Source organism: Hoplias malabaricus, chromosome 6, assembly GCF_029633855.1.
Source record: "Hoplias malabaricus isolate fHopMal1 chromosome 6, fHopMal1.hap1, whole genome shotgun sequence".
Lineage (NCBI taxonomy): Eukaryota > Metazoa > Chordata > Actinopteri > Characiformes > Erythrinidae > Hoplias > Hoplias malabaricus.
In genome coordinates this window covers 43,193,105-43,211,386 of record NC_089805.1, presented here as the reverse complement: position 1 = coordinate 43,211,386, position 18,282 = coordinate 43,193,105, and the positions used below count along the sequence as shown (strand labels likewise).

Sequence of the window (18,282 nt, the reverse complement as noted above, 5' to 3'; positions counted from 1 at the left end):
GTGATAATCTGCGTATGATCTGATCTATAGCAATAAAGCCTTTACAGACTATTAACATGTTATTAACTCAAAATATTACCTAAAGTTGCCAGATATTTCAATCTAATTTTCTTTTAAGCACACAAACATTTAGAGAAAATCAGCCCTGGTCCTGTTTAATTGGTCACTGAATGAACCCCAGTGTAATTAAAATCGTAGAGGGAACTTGGGGCACAAATATGTTAACAGAGAGTCAGAGTCAGTTTGTATCAAACTGAAACTAAAAAAGCAGAGCTCTGGTGTGTTCTTGACCTCAAATGCAGTGAGAATACATACATACATCAGATCACCACCACCAGCTGAACACACAAGAACACAGTGGAGCTGCACAGGTAAGCATGAGATAATGTTCAAACATTTTTTTTACAGAAGCTTGAACCAAACAGCAACATTAATGTTAATTATAACATTATTATAAAAATGGGCAATGTTCTGTGAAATTCATGCATGAATATTGTGCTGTATGTGTTTGATTATCTTATCAGATTTTGATAGAATACATGTATTGATATTTGCGTTGGAAAGACAAGGTCAAGGACAAGGCTACAGCCTGGTCATTCAGATTTTGAGTTATAATAACTATTCATGTGAAACTATTCAGTTTGTACTCAGTTTGTAATTCAGTTTGAAAGCAAATGTCTTTCTTCATAGGTTTCATTGATAAATTAACACTGTTTAAAACCAAGTGAAGTCATTTTCCAAACTCCAGTTTGTGTGAGTTGAGCAAGTGGATCTGCAGAAACTGACATTAAGAAGCACAGCAAAATTAAATGGAAAATACTCTGCTATGACTGGGTGCATTTAATTGCTGTGCCAAAATAGTAACTTTACAGGAGGAGGGGAAAAATGTTAACAAAAATATGTAACAAAAATAAAATATATATATTTTTTGGCCACGATGATATCTTAACGGAATCCTCAGTACATCATATATTCAGTTCTCTGAAAGTTTTGTCATTGCTGGTGTAAAAACCAGTCCAGGTTTGACCTTAAACCAAAAGCAAAAGTTACGTTGTCTCACCTGTATTTATGTTTTGTAATCATTAAAATGTTTATGTACTCTCCATGGAGATCAATTTTGAGATAATTTGTGGTTTTTATCACTGTCGCTGTGTAGACTGTTCTTGTTCCTGTTTTTGTGTTGCACATCACATAAACAGGAATGATAAAATCCAGCCTACACAGAGACCATGATAAAAACCACACTACCTCTTTGTGCATTGCTCTCAAAAATGAAATTATAAAGCTCTATGAAAATTACATAATCACTTTAAATTTTATGCTTTACTCTTGAGTGTTGGATAACAGATGATGTAGAACATAGAAAAACACAAGATGACACCAAAACATAAATACAGTGTGAGAGGTGTGAGATGTGTTAAGAGCAGTACAATACCCATAGAGCTGTTGTAGAAGTAATGCACACATCACAAAGCAGGACTGTATTACTGTTAAAAGGACAGCGATTTAAACCAAACCATGCGACTGATAAAGACCAGGAACAAGCTTTTAATGGAGAGAATTTAGTATGAGTGGGCACAATTACACATCTGTATCCACAATATTAGTACTGTAAATGAGCTAAATTCACTGATTTTACAGGCTATCTACCAAATTTAATAAATATATTGTTGGTTTATATTATTTTAGACTGAATTATTAGGGTCTTTTCCCTTATCTGCACTACTGCAGCTGTGTAATTATGATTTCTATTTCTGTTTGTAGTGAAACGTAAGAGACACACAGAACCATAAGAAAAGAGGAAGCCCTGTTATGGATCGTGAGTATGAAATAATAATACATGGAAACAAAATTCATTATGATGCACAGAAAAACACAAAAGTTTTAATTTTGTATTCAAAGTAATGTTGTTTTGTAAACACATTAAATACATGTCAATATGTGGTATCGAGACGTAACAATATTAGATATAAATGATGTGATTCATGTCACAACAGAAAATATATGCACTTTAAATCCATAAAATGGAACTGAAATATTCATGAAAACTCAAGTGATCAGTTGATTTCAAACACACAACCTGCATTTATAAAAATATGTACAGAATATGTCAGGAAGTCTGAGAATATATTGGAACTCCTCACTTCAGGTCCTCAACTGAACAAGCAGCAACCACTTGGTAGTTTTGTCTTTTCAGGTTATACTTTGAAATATATTATTTTTGAGAATGAACTATGGTAATTATTCCTGAATGTAATACATCAACTCCTCTTATCCTTCTCCAAATCCAGCATTACGAATCGTGGTGTTGGGGAAGACTGGAAATGGAAAGAGTGCCACTGGAAACACCATCCTGGGCCAGAATGCATTCATTTCTAGGCAAAGCCTCAGCTCTGTGACCCAGGAGAGCAGGAAAGAGACTGCACTGGTTGAAGGAAGAAACGTGTCTGTGACTGACACACCTGGCTTTTATGACACATCTTTGACTAAAGAAAAATTAGCAGTGGAGCTGGGCAGGAGTGTGTATGAATCCAGACCAGGGGTTCACGCATTCCTCTATGTGGTGCCTCTTACTGGTAGATTTACAGAACAGGAAGGTCAGGCAGGAGAGCAGCTATTGAAAGCCTTTGGAGAAAATGTATCTAGTCATGTTATTGTCCTCTTTACCCACGGTGATAACTGGGCAGGTGACTTAGAAGAAGAGATTCGTGGTAATCTGCATTTGTCCGGCTTTGTCCAGAGGTTTAACGGAAGGTATCATGTTTTTAATAATACACAGAGAGACAGACAGCAGGTCACTGAGCTGCTGGAGAAAATAGACAGAATGGTGACAGAGAATGGAGGACGTCACTACACCAGTGAACTGTTTGATGAGGCAAATCGCTCAAGTTGGGAAACATTCTGGATGAAATTCAAAAAGAGATTCACAGAATTTATTGAAAATATTGTTGCTTTTTGGCAGGGTTGTAAATCTCCGCTGAACTCTGCCAGGGCAAGAGGTGGTGGTTATAATTATTTTCATTTTGACTGATCGCAATTATTCCAGTATCAACAGTTAATAAACAGTTAATCAGTCAAACCACAAGGCAAGAAAAACACAAAATAAATAATACAAAGTAACGTAGGGCTGTAAGCTTTCTGTTTCTTCCTGTGATCAGGTATTTGCTGAACAAAGTGCTGTGATTGTAAAGATGTGCTAGATGTGATTCTGTAGAGTTTTCTGGCTGTATAACTATCATTTGATAAATGTTTTAGTAATTCTGATATTTCCTTCTCTGATGACATGTCCTATATATGATTATATCCCTTTTATATTTTCCCCTTCTGGTGAAGCTAAGCATGTTCTTTATTTACTTTTATTAAATGACTCACAAAGCTTAAATGAATGACTTGATTACATCATTGATGTAGAATTATGATCTGAAAACATGTAAGTTAAATTTTATGAATATTGTATGTTCATCAAGAAAAAATCAAATAAATTAATATTTCTGAATTTCTCCTGTTTATTCTCTTTAAAAAACAAAGTAAACAAATGCATTATAATAGGCTAGGATACTTTTTTTAACAGTTCACTGTGATTTACACACCTCATGTCATGCTTTCCCATGTTCAGGGCATGGGCTGCGACTCCCAAAATCCTCTGGAGAGTCACAAGTGTCTGAGTGGAGGCTGCACAGCCAATCAGAGACTGAGACACTTCTACCTCACTACGTATGAGTTACACCTGTTACATTGACTATTGTAGGTGCATACCAGTCACCTCAGTAGTTCCCTGTGAAGTGGACTACGCAGGGTTTTGGGCCATTTTAAGTGAGTTTCCAAACCGTAGGGAGTGAAATCACATTTATTCCCATAATACAGACACAATATGACACATGGGTGCAGTTCATTAGTTTGTTTGTTACTTCAGAAACCAGTATCAAAAATTACTGTCAATGTGATAGACTGTCTTTTCACCAACTAAAGTTTCCTTAACCTCACATGACTAGTGTGTGGGGAACACAAAGGCACTGCTTAGGGACCTTCTGGAATAGCATGCAGCCTGTGTGTAAAGGCTCAGTGACAGTTTTCCCTAGCATACTGAGGGTGTGTTTCTCAAAAGCCTGTAGACCTTACATTGTGCGTGTTTTAAATTAAGGTGATGAGAGAAGGGGGTATGTGCTGTAGTGGCAAAGTGTCAAGGGAAGGTGTGTGATGAAACTGAGCATGTTGTGTCTTTTTGTGTGTGTGTGGGGGGGGGGTGGCAGATGGACTATACACCAAGAAACATAAAATGCAGTAGAAAAGTCCAGAAGATGGTGTGTTGTGTGTGGTACTATAGACGACCCTCCTAGTTCTGATCCTCATTTGGCTAAAGTGCCAGTCTGAGGGAAGGTACTGGACCACAGGTGGTGTCTGGGGTATACAGGATCAGAAGTCATTTTCTCTGCATGCTTCCTGCTTCTGGAGGTGTGCAGTTCCAGCAACGTGGGCAATTTAACACCAGTTGTATTCTCTACAGACCTGAAGATGCCCTGCAGATTTTGAATGTCCTGTTTGGTGGCTGAGCTGCCCCACACTGTGATACACGTGGTGATGACAGATTTTTATGATGGATGTGTAAAACTGAACCATTAGCTTCTGGGGCACGTTGAACGTCCTTCAGATTCTTGGTGATTGTTGTGTCCAATCACAGCTCTGTCAAGGGTGGTGAGGGCTGACAGGGATTTTGGACTTCTCCTGAAATCCACTTGCATCTCCACTGCTTTTTGCTGTGTTCAGCTCAGTGTTGTTTTGGCTGCTCTAGATAACATCCTGATCAACCAATTGTCTGCAAGCAGACTCAGCACCATCACGAATTAGACTAATGATGAGAACAACTTCAGGATGCTGACTAAGGATCTGTGGGGGTACAGTTCTTGGTGTATAGGGAGAAGAGCAGTGGGGTGAGAACATAACTTTGCGGAGTGCCCATACTGGTGATACAGGTTCCTGAAGTGAAGTTTCCCACATCACCTGCCACTCTCTGCCAGTGAGGAAGTTGTTGATCCACTGGCAGGTGGGGGCTGGCACGCTGAGCTGGGTGAGTTTGTTGTGTAGTTGTCCTGGGATGACAGTATTGAACAGTATTGCAGATGAAGTCTAAGAACAGAACCCTTGCATATGTCCTTGGGTGTCCTAGGTGTTGAAGGATAAGGTGGAGGGTAAGGTCCAGCTTCATTATTGTTACATAGAAAAACATAATTCAAAATGTTTAAAGAAATTAGTTCACTTAACACAAGTGACTCCCAGATGCTCTAAGTCTAATTCTTCATTGTTCTGCTCGGTTGCCTTCGTTGCCCTGATAACAGCAAACAGACGGAGCATATTCCTGTTTTTATTTCCTAGTGATTTTCTGTTTTAAAATCTGAAATAGCGAGTCTTTCACATATTCATCAAGTTTTTATTTATTTGACAAAAATTGCAAAGCATTTCATCATAGTTCTTGTCTTCAAACTAATATTTTTATTTAGTTTTCGAAGAGAAAAACAGGTCGTCAGCGAATATCTTTCCTCATAATTTTCATTGATAAATTAACACTGTTTAAAACCAAGTGAAGTAATTTTCCAAACTCTAGTTTGAGTGAGTTGAGCAAGTGGATCTGCAGAAACTGACATTAAGAAGCACAACAAAATTAAATGGAAAATGCTCTACTATGATTGGGTGTCTATGTTAATAGCATCCTCAGTACATCATATATTCAGTTTTCTGAATCTTTTGTCATTGCTGGTGCACAAAAACAGTCCAGGTTTGACCTTAAATCAAAAGTAAAAGTTAAGTATTTATGTTTTGTCATCATTTAAGTGTTTATGTACTGTCCATGGAGATCATTTTTGAGAAGAAACAGGTGTGATTTTGATCACTGTTGCTGTGTAGGCTGTTCTTGTTCCTGTCTTTTTGAGTTGTTCTTCTCTTAAATGTGGTGCACATCACGCGAACGAAAACAAGAACATCAAGCCTACATATAGACAGTTATAAAAACCACACTACCTCTTTGTGCATTGCTCTCCAAAAGAGACACACAGAACATAAGAGGAGAGGAAGCTCTATTATGCATCGTGAGTATGAAATAATAATACATGGAAACAAAATTCATTATGATGCACAGTAAAACACAGTTTTAAGTTTGAATTCAAAGTAATGTTGTTTTGTAAACACATTAAATACGTGTAACATTTATGAGGTAATGAGACATTCTGTAACAAGATTAGATATAAATGATGTGATTCATGTCACAACGGAAAACATATGCACTTTAAATCCATAAAATGTAACTGAAATGTTCATAAAAACTCAAATGATCAATTGATTTCAAACACACAACCTGCATCTATTGAGTATATATTGAAAATATTGGAACTTCTCACTTCAGGTCCTCTACTGAACAAGCAGCAACCACCTGGTAGTTTTGTCTTTTAAGGTTATACTTGTCTTTGAAATATATTATTTTTGAGAATGAACCATGGAAAATATTCCTGAATGCCATACACCAACTCCTCTTTTCCTTCTCCAAATCCAGCATTACGAATCGTGGTGTTGGGGAGGACTGGAAGTGGAAAGAGTGCCACTGGAAACACCATCCTGGGCCAAAATGCATTCTTTTCTAGGCAAAGCCTCAGCTCTGTGACCCAGGAGAGCAAGAAAGAGACTGCACTGGTTGAAGGAAGAAACGTGTCTGTGACTGACACACCTGGATTTTATGACACACCTTTGACTAAAGAAAAATTAGCAGTGGAGCTGGGCAGGAGTGTGTATGAATCCAGACCAGGGGTTCACGCGTTCCTCTATGTGGTGCCTCTTACTGGTAGATTTACAGAGCAGGAAGGTCAGGTAGCACAGCAGGCATTGAAAGCCTTTGGAGAAAATGTATCTAGTCATGTTATTGTCCTCTTTACCCACGGTGATAACTGGGCAGGTGACTTAGAAGAACAGATTCGTGGTAATCGGCATTTGTCCGGCTTTGTCCAGAGGTTTAACGGAAGGTATCATGTTTTTAATAATACACAGAGAGACAGACAGCAGGTCACTGAGCTGCTGGAGAAAATAGACAGAATGGTGACAGAGAATGGAGGACGTAACGACACCAGTGAGCTGTTTGATGAGGCAAATTGCTCAAGTTGGGAAACATTCTGGATGAAATTAAAATTATTATTTTTGCAAAAGACACAATTTTTTTGATTTATGAAAAGGTGGTACATCTGCACTGATTCCAGTATCAGCCTTTAATAAACAGTTAATCAGTTAATCCACAAGGCAAGAAAAACAACGTAAATAATACAAATTAAAGTAGGGCTGTAAGCTTAGGTTTGTTTGGGGAGCAGCACTGGGTTGAACTAACAATTAGAAACTCAGTGTCATTTAGGAATGAATCATGTATCAAATATGAATAATTTCTTTTTCAAATGCAGGACAACATTTGGTCAGATTTGGTATCATGAAACACAATGACTGCCTCAGTGACACTGACCTAAAACTAACTGGTGTTTTCATGTGTCCCTTGTTCTCAGTTTATGATGTGGAATTTCTGTGTCAAAGATTTTTTATTTTCATATATTTTCCTCTGTGTCCCTGTGGTGGAGAATAACATAAACCCAAATATGAATTTATTAATTAAATATGATTTTGAATACTGGCAACATGACCAGCCCTGTTTCAAAAAATATACAATGAATTTATTTTATCTAAAAATGATTAGAAAAAGGATTATAGTCAGTGACAGAATAAAAGCATTTAGCGTTAAGAACCATTTTAATTTTTGTTTCTTCGTATTATATGATCAGGTATTTGTTGAACAAAGAGATCTGATTGTAAGGGTGTACTACATGCATGTCTGTACAGATTTCTTGGTCTATAACTAACATTAGTAATTCTAAAGTTCCCTTCACTGATTATATCCCTTATTATTGTTGTTCTACTTCAGATGAAAGTGAGATTTTTCTTTATTTACATTTCTTCAGTTGTTTTTTTATGTTTAATATGTTTTAAATTGACTTACAAAGCGTAAATTAATAACTTGAAGAAAAAGTGTAACTGATAAACTTGAATATTGTTTGTTCATCAAGAAAACAAATAAATTCATATTTCTGAATGAAATCATCTTCATTAATCTGTTTAAAAGTGTGAAAAAACACACACACATATATATATATATATATTGCTAGTACGGACCACGCCCGCAGAGGCTGAAACGGGGAGGCAAACTCAGAAGTCTTTTGGGGAAGAGTTTAGGGCGGCTTATGAATGCGTATGAAGCCGGACCCCCCCGTTGGATAAAGTAATATGAGAAAAGGGTGGAGGTGGGAGCGAGTTTAAAACAGGAGGCTCAGTGTGTTTGATAAAGGCTGAACACAGCTCCGAATATGGGGATCAGCAGGAATGACTCAGCGCGGAGGAGCAAGCTGACGTCGTGAAGCAGTCGAGTCGAGATCCGTCTCCTGAACTAAATGAGGCGAGTTTGTCTGTCGCAGAAATGACGTGAATTTGCAGGGTATATATAGGGCTGAGAGGAGGAGTTCGGGCGTGGTCCTACTCCCAAAGTTATGTTATTAGCATACCTTAATATATATATATATATATCAATTAGTTATAAAGCGTCAGGTACATCTCTTAGAGAGTTCACTGTCATTTACATCTGCTCAGGGTATGGATTCCAACTCCAAGAATCCTTTGAGATCACAAGGGTCTGAGTTTAGGCAGTCGAGCCAATCAGAGACTGTTCTGCCTCAACAGAATACTAATGAGTTACACTTGTTGCACTGACTATTTTGACCCACTGTCCCAATTCATGCCCCAAGACCTTCCTGGAAATGCGCACTTTGATGATGTAGTCAAAGGGTGATTAAAAGAGGCTCAAGGGTTCAAGTGTTTGAGGGTGTAGCGGAGTCAGTGATAATTAATTATTATTTTATTAATAATTAAATATTTGATTCATATTGCTAAGCTCCGAGGTTGGGAGCCATTAAGTAATATGTAGTGCCTTTTCCAGTCCAGTCTCAGCTTGGACAAGTCGGCTACAATGCTGAGCGACCTTACACATAATATAGCAGAATTAGCTAGAATTAATTATTATTAATGAATTATGCTCATTGACCCGCTGTAGGTTCTTTGCTCTGAAAATAAATCTGACCCAAAAATAATAATTCCATACAAGAAAGGTGCACATATAAATAACCAATGATTGGTTTTATCACACAACCGGTTTATTAAATGTAATATAGAATAATGAATATTGATTAAACATTCATATAATGAAATGGATTACAGCGATACTTGAGGGAACAGGGAGATTAATATATGAGGGAATTTCTCTATGCTAATTACCATAAATTGTATAAAGTCTATAGTTTATGCACTGCACTATCTGATCCACTTGTAGGAGCACAACACACATTAACACACCACCACTACGTCAATGTCACTGAAGTGCTGACAATGATCCACAATAATGAGGAACAGGTGGACTACAGTTTTACTTCCTATTGCGACCGGCACAAAACGATCTAATTATGTAGGATATAACTGGACACCCCCCCCCCCAAAGTTTATATTACATTCAGATGCATTAACCATGCCCTAGATGAGCAGCTTGGTGGGTGGAGTTAATAACTTAATGATGACTCTAACATTAGAATTTGTACACTGCAAAAGTTAAGCTAGCTACGACATTATTAAAAATAATAGCGACGTATAAACCCCCTAGAGTTGTATATGTACAAACACATGGTCAATGTTCACTCAATAACAAAAGTATCTTTTTTATGTAGCTACTTAACAGGTTTTCCAAGAAGTTTTAGCTGGGTCTTGAGTGAAGTTGATGAATGTGGCGCACAAAATATTTCACAGAAGGTTTGCGCAGGTTTTGTATTCCACGTCATGACGTTTAGCGTCACTTACTCAATTTCTTAAGTTTTTGAATAACATGAAGAAAATTGATTTGCAATAACTAAGAAATGTAGTTCTTGAAACTGATAAATATAATTAACCTTTTCTCAAATATTTGATAGAAATATTTAAAAATATTAGGATTGTCTTAGAAATATAATTTGTTAGTCAACAGCTCATTTATTTCTGTGAAATAGGGTTAGAAAATACATGTACATTTACAGATATTTTTTAAGGTAATATATCTATTTATTATTGTTCCTGAAGTGAAAATTCCCACATCACCTGCCGCTCTCTGCCAGTGAGGAAGTTGGTGATCCACTGGCAGGTGGGGGCTGGCACGCTGAGCTGGGTGAGTTTGTTGTGTAGTTGTCCTGGATTGACTGTATTGAAGGTGCAGATGAAGTCCAAGAACAGAACCCTCACATATGTTCTTGGGTGTTCTAGGTGTTGAAGGATAAGGTGGAGGGTAAGGTCAGGTACTAGGCTACAGTCTGGTCATTCAGATTTTGAGTTATAATAACTATTCATGTGAAACTATGATTTACACTGAATCCTGGTTTTTGTCACATTACTGCAGAGAATAAATATTCCTCAGCTATCAGACCTTTTTAATCAAACTGAAAAATTAATCAAAAATAGAACTAGGCAAATGTTTACTTAGTTACACAACTTACTGCATTTCCCTCAGGAACAAGTCTTAATTTATCTAGTGTGTGATCTTGGTACGCACCATAAATATAATTCAAATCATTTGATTAAAACTAGAGTTTTATTTAGTTTCAGTCTTTTTCACTAAAATCTGTATTAGCCTAGTTTTAGTCTCATTTTCTGATTATTATTATTATTAGTTGAAAAACATTTTTATATTTAGGGCATTAAATAACAAGCCTATTTTATTCATGTAAACACTAGCTTCATTATTGTTACATAGAAAAACATAATTCAAAATGATTAAAGAAATTAGTTCACTTTTTTATTTCAAAGTCTCGCCACAGGGCGCTTGCAAAACGAGAGTGAGTCAACTCGATGAGTCATTGGCCCACAGTTAACACAAGTGACTCCCAGATGCTCTAAGTCTAATTCTTCACTGTTCCGCTCGGTTGCCTTCGTTGCCCTGATAACAGCAAACAAACGGAGCATATTCCTGTTTTTATTTCCTAGTGATTTTCTGTTTTAAAATCTGAAATAGCGGGTCATTTATGAGTCTTTCACATCTTCATCAAGTTTTCATTAATTTGACAAAAACTGCAAAGCATTTCATCATAGTTCTTGTCTTCAAACTAATATTTTTATTTAGTTCTCATCTAGTTTTCAAAAAGAAAAACGTCATCAGCGAATATCTTTCCTCATAGTTTTCATTGATAAATGAACACTGTTTAAAACCAAGTGAAGTAATTTTCCAAACTCCAGTTTGAGTGAGTTGAGCAAGTGGATCTGCACAAACTGACTTTAAGAAGCACAACAAAATTAAATGGAAAATGCTCTACTATGATTTGATGCATTTAATTGCTGTGCCAAAATAGTAACTTTACAGGAGGAAGAAAAAAATGTTAGCTAGTGCACAAAAACAGTCCAGGTTTCACCTTAAACCAAAAGCAAAAGTTACGTTGTCTCACCTGTATTTATGTTTTGTAATCATTAAAGAGTTTATGTACTCTCCATGGAGATTATTTCTGAGAACAGTACACAAACAGGTGTGGTTTTGATCACTGTGTCTGTGTAGGCAGTTCCTGTTATTGTGAGTTGTTCTTAAATGTGGTGCACATCACACAGAAATGAGAACATCCAGCCTGCACAGAGACCATGATAAAAACCACACAACCTGTTTGTGCATTTCTCTCGAAAATAAAAATAAAAGCTCTATGAAAAATACATAATCACTTTAAATCTTATGTTTTACTCTTGAGTGTTGGATAACAGCTGATGTAGAACATAGAAAAACACAAGATGACACCAACACATAAATATAGTGTGAGAGGTGTGAGATGTGTTAAGAGTAGTACAATACCCATAGAGCTGTTGTAGAAGTAATGCATACATTACAAAGCAGGACTGTATTACTGTTAAAAGGACAGCAATTTAAATCAAACCACATGACTGTTACAGACCAGGAACAAGCTTTTAATGGAGAGAATTTAGTATGAGTGGGCACAATTAGACATATGTATCTACAATATTAGTACTGTAAATGAGCTAAATTCACTGATTTTACAGGCTATCTACCAAATTTAATAAATATATTAATTCATTCATTCATTATCTGTAACCGCTTATTCAGTTCAGGGTCGCGGTGGTTCCAGAGCCTACCTGGCATCACTGGGCGCAAGGCGGGAATACACTCTGGAGGGGGCGCCAGTCCTTCACAGGACGACACACACACACTCACACATTCACTCACACACTTACACCTATGGACACTTTTTGAGTCACTGAATGACCAGAATCGAAACCCACTACCTCCAGGTCCCTGAAGCTGTGTGACTGCGACACTACCTGCTGCACCACAGTGCCGCCCTCTAATAAATATATTGTTGATTTATATTATTTTAGACTGGATTATTAGGTTTGTTTCCGTTTCTGCCCTACTACGGCTGTGTAATTATGATTTCTATTTCTGTTTGTAGTGAAAGGTGAAAGACACACATAACCATAAAGGAGGAGGAGCCCTGTTATGGATCGTGAGTATGAAATAATAATACATGGACACAAAATTCATTATGATGCACAAAAAAACAAAGAAGTTTTAAGTTTGAATTCAAAATAATGTTGTTTTGTAAACACATTAAATACGTGTAAAATATGTGTGGTAATGTGACATTCTGTAACAAGATTAGATATAAATGATGTGATTCATGGCACAACAGAAAAACATAAAATGGAACTGAAATGTTCGTAAAAACTCAAATGAACAATTGATTTCAAACACACAACCTGCATCTATTGAGTATATAATGAATATATTGGAACTCCTCACTTCAGGTCCTCTACTGAACAAGCAGCAACCAACTGAAAGTTTTGTCTTTTAAGGTTATACTTGTCTTTGAAATATATTATTTTTGAGAATGAACTATGGTAAATATTCCTGAATGTAATACACCAACTCCTCTTTTCCTTCTCCAAATCCAGCATTACGAATCATGGTGTTGGGGAAGACTGGAAATGGAAAGAGTGCCACTGGAAACACCATCCTCGACCAAAATGCATTCATTTCTAAGCAAAGCCTCAGCTCTGTGACCCAGGAGAGCAGGAAAGAGACTGCACTGGTTGAAGGAAGAAACATGTCTGTAACTAACACACCTGGCTTTTTTGACACATCTTTGACTAAAGAAAAATTAGCAGTGGAGCTGGGCAGGAGTGTGTATGAATCCAGACCAGGGGTTCACGCATTCCTCTATGTGGTGCCTCTTACTGGTAGATTTACAGAGCAGGAAGATCAGGTAGCAAAGCAGCTATTGAAAGCTTTTGGAGAAAATGTGTCTAGTCATGTTATCGTCCTCTTTACCCACGGTGATAACTGGGCAGGTGACTTAGAAGAACAGATTCATGGTAATCGGCTTTTGTCCGGCTTTGTCCAGAGGTTTAACGGAAGGTATCATGTTTTAATAATACACAGAGAGACAGACAGCAGGTCACTGAGCTGCTGGAGAAAATAGACAGAATGGTGACAGAGAACGGAGGACGTCACTACACCAGTGAGCTGTTTGATGAGGCAAATCGCTCAAGTTGGGAAACATTCTGGATGAAATTCAAAAAGAGATTCACAGAATTTATTGAAAATATTGTTGCTTTTTGGCAGGGTTGTAAATCTCCGCTGAACTCTGCCAGGGCAAGAGGTGGTGGTTATAATTATTTTCATTTTGACTGATCGCAATTATTCCAGTATCAACAGTTAATAAACAGTTAATCAGTCAAACCACAAGGCAAGAAAAACACAAAATAAATAATACAAAGTAACGTAGGGCTGTAAGCTTTCTGTTTCTTCCTGTGATCAGGTATTTGCTGAACAAAGTGCTGTGATTGTAAAGATGTGCTAGATGTGATTCTGTAGAGTTTTCTGGCTGTATAACTATCATTTGATAAATGTTTTAGTAATTCTGATATTTCCTTCTCTGATGACATGTCCTATATATGATTATATCCCTTTTATATTTTCCCCTTCTGGTGAAGCTAAGCATGTTCTTTATTTACTTTTATTAAATGACTCACAAAGCTTAAATGAATGACTTGATTACATCATTGATGTAGAATTATGATCTGAAAACATGTAAGTTAAATTTTATGAATATTGTATGTTCATCAAGAAAAAATCAAATAAATTAATATTTCTGAATTTCTCCTGTTTATTCTCTTTAAAAAACAAAGTAAACAAATGCATTATAATAGGCTAGGATACTTTTTTTAACAGTTCACTGTGATTTACACACCTCATTCATGTTATGCTTTCCCATGTTCAGGGCATGGGCTGCGACTCCCAAAATCCTCTGGAGAGTCACAAGTGTCTGAGTGGAGGCTGCACAGCCAATCAGAGACTGAGACACTTCTACCTCACTAGAATACTAATGATTTACACCTGTTACATTGACTATTCAAACTGTAGGTGCATACCAGTCACCTCAGTAGTTCCCTGTGAAGTGGACTACGCAGGGTTTTGGGCCATTTATGTGAGTTTCCAAACTGCGTAAGGAGTAATGAGCAATTGTTTATCTCTACACAGAAAGCTGACCCTGAAGTTTACCCATCAATGAGTTTCTTTGTATACCCAACACTAACATGTTTTATATGCGTAAAATCACATTTATTCCCATAATACAGACACAATATGACACATGGGTGCAGTTCATTAGTTTGTTTGTTACTTTAGAAACCAGTATAAAAAATTACTTTTTTCACCAACTAAAGTTTCCTTAACCTCACATGACTAGTGTGTGGGGAACACAAAGGCACTGCTTAGGGACCTTCTGGAATAGCATGCAGCCTGTGTGTAAAGGCTCAGTGACAGTTTTCCCTAGCATACTGAGGGTGTGTTTCTCAAAAGCCTGTAGACCTTACATTGTGCATGTTTTAAATTAAGGTGATGAGAGAAGCGGGTATGTGCTGTAGTGGCAAAGTGTCAAGGGAAGTAGTGTGATGAAACTGAGCATGTTGTGTCTTTGTGTGTGTGGGCGGGGGACGGATGGACTATACACCAAGAAACATAAAATGCAGTAGAAAAGTCCAGAAGATGGTGTGTTGTGTGTGGTACTATAGACAACCCTCCTAGTTCTGATCCTCATTTGGCTAAAGTGCCAGTCTGAGGGAAGGTACTGGACCACAGGTGGTGTCTGGGGTATACAGGATCAGAAGTCATTTTCTCTGCATGCTTCCTGCTTCTGGAGGTGTGCAGTTCCAGCAACGTGGGCAACTTAACACCAGTTGTTTTCTCCACAGCCCTGATGATGTGCTGCAGACTGTGAAGGTCCTGTTTGGTGGCTGAGCTGCCCCACACTGTGATAAACGTGGTGATGACAGATTTTTATGATGGATGTGTAAAACTGAACCATTAGCTTCTGGGGCACGTTGAACTTCCTTCAGATTCTTGGTGATTGTTGTGTCCAATCACGGCTCTGTCAAGGGTGGTGAGGGCTGACAGGGATTTTGGACTTCTCCTGAAATTCACTCGCATCGCAGCTCAGTGTTGTTTTGGCTGCTCCAGATAACATCCTGATCAACCACTTGTCTGCAAGCAGACTCAGCACCATCACGAATTAGACTAATAATGAGAACAACTTCAGGATGCTGACTAAGGATCTGTGGGGGTACAGTTCTTGGTGTATAGGGAGATGAGCAGTGGGGTGAGAACATAACTTTGCGGAGTGCCCATACTGGTGATACAGGTTCCTGAAGTGAAGTTTCCCACATCACCTGCCGCTCTCTGCCAGTGAGGAAGTTGGTGATCCACTGGCAGGTGGGGGCTGGCACGCTGAGCTGGGTGAGTTTGTTGTGTAGTTGTCCTGGATTGACTGTATTGAAGGTGCAGATGAAGTCCAAGAACAGAACCCTCACATATGTTCTTGGGTGTTCTAGGTGTTGAAGGATAAGGTGGAGGGTAAGGTCAGGTACAAGGCTACAGTCTGGTCATTCAGATTTTGAGTTATAATAACTATTCATGTGAAACTATGATTTACACTGAATCCTGGTTTTTGTCACATTACTGCAGAGAATAAATATTCCTCAGCTATCAGACCTTTTTAATCAAACTGAAAAATTAATCAAAAATAGAACTAGGCAAATGTTTACTTAGTTACACAACTTACTGCATTTCCCTCAGGAACAAGTCTTAATTTATCTAGTGTGTGACCTTGGTACGCACCGTAAATATAATTCAAATCATTTGATTAAAACAAGAGTTTTATTTAGTTTCAGTCTTTTTCACTAAAATCTGTATTAGCCTAGTTTTAGTCTCATTTTCTGATTATTATTATTATTAGTTGAAAAACATTTTTATATTTAGGGCATTAAATAACAAGCCTATTTTATTCATGTAAACACTAGCTTCATTATTGTTACATAGAAAAACATAATTCAAAATGATTAAAGAAATTAGTTCACTTTTTTATTTCAAAGTCTCGCCACAGGGCGCTTGCAAAACGAGAGTGAGTCAACTCGATGAGTCATTGGCCCACAGTTAACACAAGTGACTCCCAGATGCTCTAAGTCTAATTCTTCACTGTTCCGCTCGGTTGCCTTCGTTGCCCTGATAACAGCAAACAAACGGAGCATATTCCTGTTTTTATTTCCTAGTGATTTTCTGTTTTAAAATCTGAAATAGCGGGTCATTTATGAGTCTTTCACATCTTCATCAAGTTTTTATTTATTTGAAAGAATTGCAAAGCATTTCATCATAGTTCTTGTCTTGAAACTAATATTTTTATTTAGTTCTCATCTAGTTTTCAAAAAGAAAAACAGGCCGTCAGCGAATATCTTTCCTCACAGTTTTCATTGATAAATTAGCAATGTTTAAAACCAAGTGAAGTCATTTTCCAAACTCCAGTTTGAGTGAGTTGAGCAAGTGGATCTGCAGAAACTGTCATTAAGAAGCACAACAAATTAAATGGAAAATGCTCTACTATGATTGGGTGTAGGGGCGGCACGGTGGCGCAGCAGGTAGTGTCGCAGTCACACAGCTCCAGGGGCCTGGAGGTTGTGGGTTCGATTCCCACTCTGGGTGACTGTCTGTGAGGAGTTGGTGTGTTCTCCCCGTGTCCGCGTGGGTTTCCTCCGGGTGCTCCGGTTTCCTCCCACAGTCCAAAAACACACGTTGCAGGTGGATTGGCGACTCGAAAGTGTCCGTAGGTGTGAGTGTGTGAGTGAATGTGTGTGTGTCTGTGTTGCCCTGTGAAGGACTGGCGCCCCCTCCAGGGTGTATTCCCGCCTTGCGCCCAATGATTCCAGGTAGGCTCTGGACCCACCGTGACCCTAAATTGGATAAGCGGTTACAGATAATGGATGGATGGATGATTGGGTGTCTATGTTAATAGCATCCTCAGTACATCATGTATTCAGTTTTCTGAAATTTTTGTCATTGCTGGTGCAGAAGTCCAGGTTTGACCTTAAATCAAAAGCAAAAGTTACGTTGTCTCACCTGTATTTATGTTTTGTTATCATTAAAGTGTTTATGTACTCTCCATGGAGATCATTTTTGAGAAGAATGCACAAACAGATGTGTTTTTCACAGATGTGTCTCTGTGTACGCTGTTCTTCGTCCTGTTTTTTTGAGTTGTTCTTTTCTTAAATGTGGTGCACATCACACAAACAGAAATGAGAATATCCAGCCTACACAGAGACAGTGATAAAAACCACACAACCTGTTTATGCATTGCTCTCCAAAAGAGACACACAGAACCATAAGAGAAGATGAAGCCCTCTTATGGATTGTGAGTATGAAATAATAATACATGGAAACAAAATTCATTATGATGCACAGAAAAACAAAAGTTTTAAGTTTGAATTCAAAGTAATGTTGTTTTGTAAACACATTAAATACGTGTAAATTATTCTGTAACAAGATTAGATATAAATGATGTGATTCATGTCACAATGGAAAACATATGCACTTTAAATCCATAAAATGGAACTGAAATGTTTATAAAAACTCAAATGATAAATTGATTTCAAACACACAACCTGCATCTATAAAAATGTGTACAGAAAATGTAAGGAATTCTGAGAATATATTGGAACTCCTCACTTCAGGTCCTCTACTGAACAAGCAGCAACCACCTGGTATTTTTGTCTTTTCAGGTTATACTTGTCTTTGAAATATATTAGTTTTGAGAATGAACCATGGTAAATATTCCTGAATGTAATACACCAACCCCTCTTTCCTTCTCCAAACCC

The 18,282-nt window shown here is 37.7% G+C and overlaps 3 protein-coding genes across 3 annotated transcripts; all 3 read left to right on the top strand.

The window, feature by feature from the left end:
- Nucleotides 1-272: 272 nt before the first annotated feature.
- Nucleotides 273-3,426, top strand: LOC136700336 (GTPase IMAP family member 4-like). The gene is made up of 3 exons (XM_066675656.1): nucleotides 273-371; nucleotides 1,765-1,819; nucleotides 2,292-3,426. The coding sequence occupies exons 2-3, from the start codon at nucleotides 1,813-1,815 to the stop codon at nucleotides 3,029-3,031; spliced, it is 747 nt and encodes a 248-aa protein (XP_066531753.1). The 5' UTR covers nucleotides 273-371; nucleotides 1,765-1,812; the 3' UTR covers nucleotides 3,032-3,426.
- Nucleotides 3,427-6,031: 2,605 nt separating this feature from the next.
- On the top strand, nucleotides 6,032-8,016 carry LOC136700396 (GTPase IMAP family member 4-like). The gene is made up of 2 exons (XM_066675734.1): nucleotides 6,032-6,080; nucleotides 6,542-8,016. The coding sequence occupies exons 1-2, from the start codon at nucleotides 6,074-6,076 to the stop codon at nucleotides 7,198-7,200; spliced, it is 666 nt and encodes a 221-aa protein (XP_066531831.1). The 5' UTR covers nucleotides 6,032-6,073; the 3' UTR covers nucleotides 7,201-8,016.
- Nucleotides 8,017-8,806: 790 nt separating this feature from the next.
- On the top strand, nucleotides 8,807-14,166 carry LOC136700223 (GTPase IMAP family member 9-like). The gene is given in 5 exon segments (XM_066675507.1): nucleotides 8,807-8,856; nucleotides 10,171-10,255; nucleotides 10,351-10,372; nucleotides 13,033-13,503; nucleotides 13,506-14,166. Coding segments are annotated over 5 exon segments (894 nt in total). The 3' UTR covers nucleotides 13,772-14,166.
- Nucleotides 14,167-18,282: the final 4,116 nt, after the last annotated feature.